Source organism: Sciurus carolinensis, chromosome X (assembly GCF_902686445.1).
Source record: "Sciurus carolinensis chromosome X, mSciCar1.2, whole genome shotgun sequence".
NCBI lineage: Eukaryota > Metazoa > Chordata > Mammalia > Rodentia > Sciuridae > Sciurus > Sciurus carolinensis.
In genome coordinates this window covers 85,913,294-85,923,160 of record NC_062232.1, presented here as the reverse complement: position 1 = coordinate 85,923,160, position 9,867 = coordinate 85,913,294, and the positions used below count along the sequence as shown (strand labels likewise).

The 9,867-nt window shown below is 42.4% G+C and overlaps 1 protein-coding gene across 1 annotated transcript; it reads left to right on the top strand.

Annotated features, from left to right (window-relative positions):
- Positions 1-5,908: 5,908 nt before the first annotated feature.
- On the top strand, positions 5,909-9,554 carry Esx1 (ESX homeobox 1). Its single transcript, XM_047535119.1, has 4 exons — positions 5,909-6,036; positions 6,258-6,579; positions 7,553-7,598; positions 9,079-9,554. Exons 1-4 carry the CDS (start codon positions 5,955-5,957, stop codon positions 9,460-9,462), a joined length of 834 nt encoding a protein of 277 aa, XP_047391075.1. The 5' UTR covers positions 5,909-5,954; the 3' UTR covers positions 9,463-9,554.
- The last annotated feature ends 313 nt before the right edge of the window (positions 9,555-9,867 follow it).

Here is a 9,867-nt window from a genome sequence, read left to right as displayed (position 1 = left end):
TACCAAGAATGAACTGGACTATGCTGATAATGTAAATTTAAACTATGAGATAATAAAATAAACTACTTAATAATACAAAGCTATATGGGGGGATACTTGTGATTTCAAGCACCAAATGACACTATCAAGAAAGTCAAAAGAGCTGGGCACGTTGGCACATGCCTGTAATCTCAGTGACTTGGGAGGCTGAGGCATGAAAATCATGAGTTCAAAGTCAGCCTCAGCAACTTAGTGAGGCCCTCAGCAGCTTAGTGAGACCCTGCCTCTAAAAAAAAATACCAAAAAGGACAGGGATGTGACTCAGTGGTTAAGCACCCCTGGGTTCAATCCCCAGTAACAACAACAACAAAAAAGAAAACTTAAAGAATAGGAGAAAATATAAAGGAGTCTAATATTCAGAATATTAAAAAAAAAACCTCATACAATTCTACAACTGAACAACAAACCCAATAAATGGGCAAAGGACTTGAACAAACATTCCTCCAAAGAGGACGCATGAATGGCCAAAAGGCAAACTAAAAGGTGCCTAAGCAAAATCAAAACCATAATAAGAAACCAATTCATATCTACTAGTATTGCTTCAATTTTTTAAAAAACGGAAATTAAAACATGCTGGCAAGAATATGAAGAATCCAGACCCTTCCTATGTTGGTCAGAACACCTTCTTTTTGTTTACTTGCTTGTTTTTATTATTGTTTTTTGTTTCAGTCCTGGAGATTAAACCCAGGACTTCTGGCACAGGGGTGGCAAGCACTCTACCACTGGGCTATACCCCCAGCCTTACTGGTAAGAAGGTAAAATACTGTAGCAGCTGTGAAAAACTGTTGGCAGTTTCTCCAAAAGTTAGACATGGAATTACCATATGACCTAGCACTTCCACTACTAGTTATAGACCCAAAATAATCGAAAACAAGTATTCAACCAATACTGTATGTGAATGCTCATAGCAGTGCTATTTACAATCATCATAAAATGAAAGCAATTCAAATGTCCTTCAATTGATGATTGGATAAGCAAAATATAGTATAAATATACAGTGAAATGCTAATCAGTCATAAAAAGGAATGAATTACTGACACATGCTACAACACAGATGAACCTAAGAAAACATGATGCTCCAGATCATTTTTATGTATAATTTTAATTCATTAATTAAAAAAATAATAGATGGAAGACCAATAGAATAGAGGAAGGGGATCAAGGAGAGAGAAGAGCGGGGAAAGTGATAGTATCAGAGATTCAAATGAAGTAAATCAGCTGGATGAAGTGGCACATGCCTATAATCCCAAGGCAGGGAGGCTGAAGCAGGAGGATAGCAAGATCCGAGCCAGTCTCAGCAACTTAGCAAAACCCTATCTCAAAATAAAAAATAAAAAGGGCTAGGGATGTGTTTCAGTGGTTAAGAGCCTCCAGGTTCAATTACAAGTACAAAAGGAAAGAAAGAAAGAAAAGAAACAGAGCAAATCATGTTATTATACACACTTATGAATATGTCAAAATGAACCCCACAAGTGTGTGTAATGATAATACACTAAAAAAGGAATGTAAAATACAGTGAAAAGACAATGAGTTCATTAAGTTGAATTTGGTCATTGAAGCTCTAGTTTTCTCTTGGCTGTTTTCAAAATAGAACCAGGGTTTCCAACTTTCCACTACCTCTCTAGATATATCCCAGGAGCAAGTCACCATCATAAAAAAATAAACAAATAAATAAATACATAAACACATAAATAAAATTTAGAAACACGATATGAAGTGAAAGATGCCAGATACAAGGGACAAAGGATCATATGATTCTATTTACAGTAGTCCCCCTTATTCACAGAAGATATATTCTAAGACCCCTAGTAGATTCCTAGAAACTTAGTATCAGACGTTATATATGGGCTATTTTCCATATTTATATATATCCCTATGGTAAGTTTAATTTATACATTAAACCCAATTAGGAGAATATCAACAATAAAATAGGAAAATTATAAACAATTTACTTAATAAAAGTTATGTACTCTCTCTCAAAATATCTTGCCAGTTAATCTACCCCTCCATATTTTATGCCCCCATGTCTCCTTTGCACTTTTATGAAGGTTCTTTTAGGCAAATTCTTCCAGCAAAGCCTGGTTTCATCATAACTGAAGATGGTCTTTGAGTGTATTCTTTCTCCTTAATCAACATATTCAGTTCTTAGAAAAGTGGCATTAGCTTCTTCATCAGGAGGCAGTCTTTCCAGTAATTCTTACATTTTTTTTCTGTCCAAATCTATTCCTGAATCTAGATTAACCAAGCATTACTTGTAGTAAATGACTCGATTTCACTCATTTCAAGGGATGCCATACTGAAGTGTTCATATAGGCTCAATACTTTCTGGTACAACACAACCTCCACCCACAAACTTAATGCCTTTTCCATCTTAACTCAGTACTTTTAACACACTGTGGGCTGTAACTTTTTCAGTCCAAAGTGCAACAACAAAACTAGTACAAATTTCTTTTTCCTTCTGCACAATTTCATGGACAGAAGATTTATTCTATATCTCAGCAATCTCAGCACACAATCTTTATCTTCCCTTATCAGTGGAGAATTTTTACCTTTTCACTTAAAGGAAGCATTTAAAGGATTTAGTTTCTTTTTGGCATATCCAAATTTCCAGCATCACTCCTCTTGTACTTTCAGGCTGTTTTTAAGTAAAATAAAGGTTACTTGAAAATAAGCGCCGTGATGCCAAGACAGACAGAAGATCTGATAACCAAGACAACTAGTAAGTGACTAACAGGCAGAGGACTAGCATAGATATGCTCAACAAAAGGATGATTTACATCCTGGGTGTGAGACAGAGTGGGACAGTGTGAGATTTCTCCATACTTCTCAGAATGGCACACAATTTTAACACTTATGAACAATTTGTGGAATTTATTATCATTAATATTATTATTATTTGTGTGTGTGTGTGTGCATGTGTGGTACTGGAAAGGAACTGAACACAGGGGTATTATACCACTGAGTTATACTCCAAGTCCTTTTTAAAAAACTTTTTAAATTTTGAAATTGGGTCTTGCTAACTTGCTGAGGATCTTGCTAACTGACAGCCTGGCCTTGAACTTGTGATCTTCCTGCCTTGGCCTCTCAAGTCACTGGGATTACAGGCATGCACCACTGCTCCCAGTTTTCCATTTTAGTTTCAAGCAACTATAACTGCAGAAAGTAAAACCATGGAGAAGCAGGGACCACTCCATAAGAAATATCCAGAATAGGAAAAGGCATAGAAATAGAAAAGTACATTAGTGGGTAGCAGGGGCTGCACAGAGGTGGGAATGGGGAAGGCTTGCTAATGGGTATGAGTTTTCTTTATAGTGTGATAAACTCTTCTAGAATTAAATAATGGTAATGGTTGCACAACCTTATAAATAAACTAGTAATCACTGAATAGTGTACTTAATTTTTTTAATTTATTTACTTATTTATTTTTGATACTGGGGATTGAACTCAGGGACCCTTTACCACAGAGCAACATCTCCAGCCTTTTTTATACTTTATTTAGAGACAGGTCTCTCTAAGTTGCTTAGAACCTCACTAAGTTTGCTGAGGTTGGCTTTGAACTCAAGATCCTCTTGCCTCAGACTCCCAAGCCATTGGAATTACAAGAGTGCGCCCAGAGTATCTATTTTTATGTGGCACTGAGGGTCGAACCCAGTGCCTCACATGTGCTAGGCGAGTGCTCTACTACTGAACTACAACCACAGTCAGTGTACTTGAATTTTTAAAAGTCAAAATAGCTACCATTACACAGCATGTTCTTTCTATAAAGTATCATTTTAAGAAATCAGGTTCAAATCCAAGGTCCAACTCTTACCAGCTGGATTCCTTTTGGCAAGTTAGTTAACCTCTCTGTGACTCAATAATATCATCTATAAAATTAGAATAATAGCCATTAGGCAGAGTAGTTGCAGTGCCTATGGCCCTCCACACTTTTATGGGCCTATGAAAATGTCTTAATTTATTTTTAAATCAGAAGAAAAAGTTAACATAATCAAGCCTGGATTATATTTGTTTTCATACCAATGCAACTATAAAATATAATTTTAATTATATTTTTCATGAAGGAAGGGGCTCAAGAAGACAAAACTGCCTAGGGCCCAGAAAATTCATAATGTGGCACTGCCACACAAACAGTCCTCATAATTTCTCCTGCCCAATGAGTCTTCCAGAAACCAGTTCAGCAATCATTCATACAGTGTCTGTCCTGTAAATTTCTCCTCTGCACTAAGCAAATATGAGGACGCAGGCTGGGAAACCCATCACTGCTAGACACCAAACCTCTGGTTTAGGAAGGCTCAGCTGAGGCCCTGGTGCAAGGGGAAGAGGAGGAGGATACCTCCACATCCAGGAAATGTAAAGACTCTATCCAATGGCCTTCCTCCCCAAAATACCTTCCCCCTTCTCCACTTCTTCCTGGAATACCATTATTTATTCATTTGAATTAAGACAGCACTACTCACTAGTACCACTGGCAAGTTGCCTAACCTCCCTGGGGCTCAGTCTTTTGTGTAAAATGGAAATGATACAAGTAGTAGTTGTGAAGGTAAAATTTGGATAAATCATGTACAGTGCCAAGCATTGGACCCATTATTATAAATTATTCTTATAATATTCAGGATAGTAACACGTTCTGTAGCACCTGCAAACATTTTTTGAAGGGCGAATCAAACTACCTTCAATCATATCGTGGCCTCTTTAAATTAGATACATCAGTGGTGAGGAAGAACTCAGAAAGATAGTTCTAGAAAAAAGGGGAGTAGAAAGAAAGGGTAGTAGGAAAGGCTGGAAACACCTCACCCCCAACCCCACCCCAGTCTACTTCACAGTCCCAGAAAACCTTGTGCTCTGGGCAACCTAAGAGCGGGCTTTTGCAAAGTGGGTTGCAATAACAAGGGAATCAGCCTAGCACGGTAAATGTTCCAAGTGCCATGAATCTAAGGAAGTGGCCCCTGTAGCATGAGCATTCTTGGATGCACCAAGCATTTGGCAGGTTTCTATACTTGCACTCTGACGTGCACTCATTACTAAAAATCGGAAGTTCTTGGAGCTTTCTCAAGAGGCACGTGGAGTTTGTTGCAGAATTCATGTGAACTCCCAGAGTACTCTGCAAACTCGACCCCAAACTCCCGCTCTTGAAATGCACGGTGGGCTCTGATTTCAAAAACCCAGGGCAGGAAGCCTCCTAGCCAAACACTGCATCTTATCACTAGTCCGACACACAGATTTTAGGCACAAACGGTACAGAATTACATAGTCCAAGGAGTCCTGGGAGGGAAGAGTAGTGCTCAGAGACCAATACGCAATAGCCTAACAACTTCACTTTAGCACACTTGGGCTTCTGAGGGTTCCACATTTTCCCCAGCACTCCCTATCCTTTCCCTCTCCTTCAGGTAAGTTAAGGACACTGTGCCATGCGCAGGCTTCAGAACATCGAGGTTTGGGCGGAGGAACATGCTGCTAACACTTCTCCACCCGTTCCTGGAGCGATGTGCGGTATTGCCCCTCGCCCCAAAATCGATTCAACAATCCAGTATAGCCACTTCCTCCAATCGGGTACTCCACCCGAGTTGAGAATAGTTAGTTAAGCTGCAAACTGAAGCCATTTCTCAGCACAACATGCCCAGTGCCAGCCCCGCGCTCGCACACACGCGTCCTATTTTACTCAGTCCTGGCCACAAGTGCGCCACCATCAGGACCCACCCACGCCAAATTGATGCACTGTGAATTCTAACAGAGGGCGTCTAACCGGCGTGAGCGCGTACTCTTTGAACCTGCGGGGCGCACCGCACCACTATATAAGAAGTGCGACTCCCAGAATATACCAGAAGAGCACCAGAGCGCTGCGAGTCCCAACTCTAGCCTCAACCACCAGAGTCGCAGAGCGAAGGACACACAGCCTCCTCGACAGCACTTCAGATATGGAACCTCAACCCAAGCGCACCCACTGGGACACTAGCTACCGCGGCCTCGGAGCCCATGAGAAGGATGAAGAACTAGACGGTCAGTGCCTGTAGGGGGGCAGGTGCTACAGCGAACTCCGAGAGACGAACTTTTTCTGGGAAAGGCGCGTGGACGGGACGCTGTGCGGCCGTCGCCGCTGCTCTTCTATAGCGGTCCCTTGCCTCTTCCTGCCCACGCGCCGTGGACTCCAACACCCTGTCTCTGTTTGTTTTTTGTTTGTTTGTTTTTGTTTTGTTTTGTTTGCTTTCCTCCTTTCCTAGATGGGCAGCTTACCGTGACTTCGGCGATTGTAGCGGGAGGAGATGAGCAAAATGCACGGTCTGAACCTGAGCCTGGAGCAGAAGCAGAAGAAGACGGCCTTGTGGCAGACGCACCCGGCTCCTTTGACGACGACGAAAACCCTGAGGGTGACGGCGACCAAGAGTTCGGGCAACAGCCCGAGGAGGCGGCCCCCCCAGCCGCGGAGGGGCCACAGCTCGCGGAAAGGAAGCAGCGCCGCTACCGCACCACGTTCACCCAGTTGCAGCTGCAGGAGCTGGAGGGATTTTTCCGTCGCATCCAATACCCCGACGTGTTTGCGCGGTAAGTGGCTTGCTCCAGAGGCGGCGCCCATTTCCTTAGGTGGTTCAGAACTCTCCCGGGACGCTTTCACTCTGCTCGGGAGCCAGAAGCCACCTAGGGGACATAAGGATGGTGGGGGAGGGGGACAATTTTGGTGGAGCCAGGAGGCAGGGTCGGATCCCGCCTTTATTTAAATTTTGGTAATTTGTTAATCAGAGTGCCTTGCATTCCTTTAATAATTTTTGAGCATTGCATTAAAATATTTATCCATATTACTGAGGTTTTAGAGACTTTTAGAGTTTGAGCCCGCAGGGAACGAGCGCCTCCCTTGCCTCACGCCAGTGCCGGTCCTGCCACAAGGGGCGCTCTTTTCCAACCAGCTGGCGCAGTTTTGAACTTTGCGAAGCATGGAAGCCCTTGTGGTCCCGACCCGCGTGGATAATGGAGACGCAGGCTATTCTGACTTGGCTAGAATGAGGGACTTGGAACGGTCGGTGTAGGAAGTGGGGGTGCCCTTTTTGACCCTGTTGTACTCAACTTTCATCTGCCAAACAGAAAATAATTTCCATAAGGCGCCCTTTAGCCAATGTGACTTGGGAGTTCGCTGTTCTAAGAGTTCACCTCTCTCGTTAACAACAAAAGGAAATATTCTGTTTCAGAGTAGAGCTTGAAAGGTGTTTTGGCTTTTGTTTTTCATTAAAAAAATTTCTTGTAACCTCTCAAGAAAAAAATATTTATGGTCATTTTCTGCTGTTCCACAAACAGAAAAATTGTCATATTCTACTAATATTACCCAGAGTCTTTCACATAAATTCCCTTTTTTCTATCTTATTTAATAGATAAGTTGTCCTTGGGAAAACCCTCCCTAAAGCAAGCCTCAAAGTGTATTTACAGAAAACCGGGCTGGGAGGTAGGGATAGAAATAATGTATATTCATGTATTTTAGGTTAACCACAACTACAAACACTGATCTTTTGCACTTTTACCCCCTCAGGGAAGAGCTTGCAGGACGCCTGAATTTGACTGAAGCCAGAGTGCAGGTCAGTAAATCTTGAAAATACAATTTGGCAGGACAGCCTTCTTAAAATAAGCTTTAGGTTAGGTTTTGTCGTGGACATTATCAAATTGGTGGTTTTTGTTGTCTTCTCTGTGTTTGACGAATAAATTTTGATGGCTTTTTGGTTTTAGGTGCTTGGAAATCTAGGGCTAAGTGCATGCTAGGTACTCTATGCTCTACCACTGAGCCTTGCCTTCAATCTTCCCCCAGGATTCCTTTTGTATGTGTTCTCCTGAGTGATACTAATGTTAGCCAGGGCCTTGCCCTTGTACTAGGCGAGTGCTCTACCACTGAAACCCCACCCCCAACCCGGAAACTTTTGATAGACAATTTTTCCCTTTTGCCAGTATAGTAGACCTGTGTTATGAAACCAGAATTGGAAATACTGACCTAATGTGGGCCTACACCAAAATTTGCTGTCTGTTCGCTTTGGTTATATTTAGGGAGCTGTGACCACTGGTCAATTTGGATCCCTCCACTGTTGCCCTGCCCTTCATCAAACAATGAAAGACCCCAAATCCTAGGCTAGGTTTGTAGCTCAGTGGTAGAGTGCTTGCCTAGTATGTGTGAGGCAGTGGGTTTGATCCTTGGCACCACATAAAATAATAAAGTTATTTTTTTAAAAAGATCCCAAATCTTAAGATGGGAGAGAGAAAAGGTGGCTTCAGGAAGGGAGAAGGGGCCCTTTGTCTCAAACTGTAGTTTGGGAGCTTCCAAATGGATTAAATGCAATGTAAATGCTGTAAGGACAATAAAGTCCAATCACGGGCCTGAATCTTCATTCTTTTCTTATTAGTTGGTAAGTACTTGGGGAGCAGCCTTTTTTAAAAAATATTTTTTAGTTGTTGATGGACCTTTGTTTTTATTTCTTTATTTATATGTGGTGCTGAGAATCCAACCCAGTGTCACACACATGCTAGGCAAGTGCTCTACCACTGAGCCACAACCCCAGCCCTGGGAGCAGCCTCTTTGAACCCCTCTTCATTCACATCGTTGTTTAACACCTTCCTAAAATGGAGAGTTGGACCTCCCTGCCTTAGGAATGAGTGATAGGATTGGAGTCTCCTGGTTGAAGAGCAAGACTGGCAGAGCCCTGCCACATTGAGTAGCTAATGATCCAACATTTCTTTACCCTATTTTATCAGGCTTGAGCAGTGCCAGCAGGGTCCTGGACCTGGTATAATTCATTACTTAGACCTATATTCAGGTCTAGAAGAAAACCATTAAAGAATCTTAAAAGTGAAATGAGAGAGATACAGCAATGTGCCAAGCTCTGAACAGGGTTAGCTGAAGGGAAGAGGGCAGCTTTTACTCTCTTAAGATATTACAGCAATAAGGAAGTAGCTTCACCTGTTGCAGTTTAAAATCTCAATGGCTTATGCAGTTGTATGTTGTGGTTTTATTTTTCTATTATGACTGTGGAATATACTAAACCAATCCCCCTTTTTCCCCTCTGATTGAAGGTTTGGTTTCAGAACAGAAGGGCCAAGTGGAGACGACAGCAGAGGGCACAGATGGTCAGAAACATGGGTCCTGTCGTCCTGGGCCCCCCTATGGGCGTAATCATCAATGGGCCCTATAGTGCTATCCCTGTTCTGGAACCTGCTTGGAGATATTTTCCTGTGATGCCTCTGCCCTATGGGCCCCCTGTCCCACCTTTGGGACCCTGGCCACCTATGCCTCCCAGGCCTCCCATGCCACCTATGCCACCCAGACCACCTGCGCCACCAAGGCCACCCATGTTGCCTATGCCTCTCAGGCCACCTATGGCTCCCATTGGTCTGGCCCCTGTAGGTGTGGCATGGGCCCCCATCATCGATGGTTATTTTGCAGGTCCCATTTACTAAAGTATGGCCTTCATGACAATTTTTCCAAAGTGTTTTTCTGCTAGATATCAATTGTGCATAGCATAGCACCAAGAGTAGTTCATCAAGTACCAAGATTAGTTTATCAGATACCTGTTAAATGAATTGCACATATGAGCAAAGTTTAGTGCATTGTTGTTTCTGTAGACTGTGTGATTGTATGTTTAATAAAGATGTGGATTCACAGTATATTGTTTTTGAGTGCCAAATGGGGGTAGTGGGTATAGATGGGGAATTGCTAACAGAATGTGATCTGAACAGAAAGATGAAGAGGCCTCCTTCCATAAGGTAATAGCCCTAAGTCATCATCAGTAGACTGCACATTCATTATTCTCCAAGTGTCCACGGCAAGTTCATACTGACCCACACATTGTCCTTCCACACCTC

What these genes read in the sequence shown, in the direction of transcription:
- Esx1 (XM_047535119.1), top strand. Translation starts at nt 5,955, where the DNA reads ATGGAACCTCAACCCAAGCGCACCCACTGGGACACTAGCTACCGCGGC. An exon ending in GAAGGATGAAGAACTAGACG is followed by an intron (nt 6,037 to 6,257) that starts GTCAGTGCCTGT and finishes CTCCTTTCCTAG; the next exon opens with ATGGGCAGCTTACCGTGACT. An exon ending in TACCCCGACGTGTTTGCGCG is followed by an intron (nt 6,580 to 7,552) that starts GTAAGTGGCTTG and finishes TTACCCCCTCAG; the next exon opens with GGAAGAGCTTGCAGGACGCC.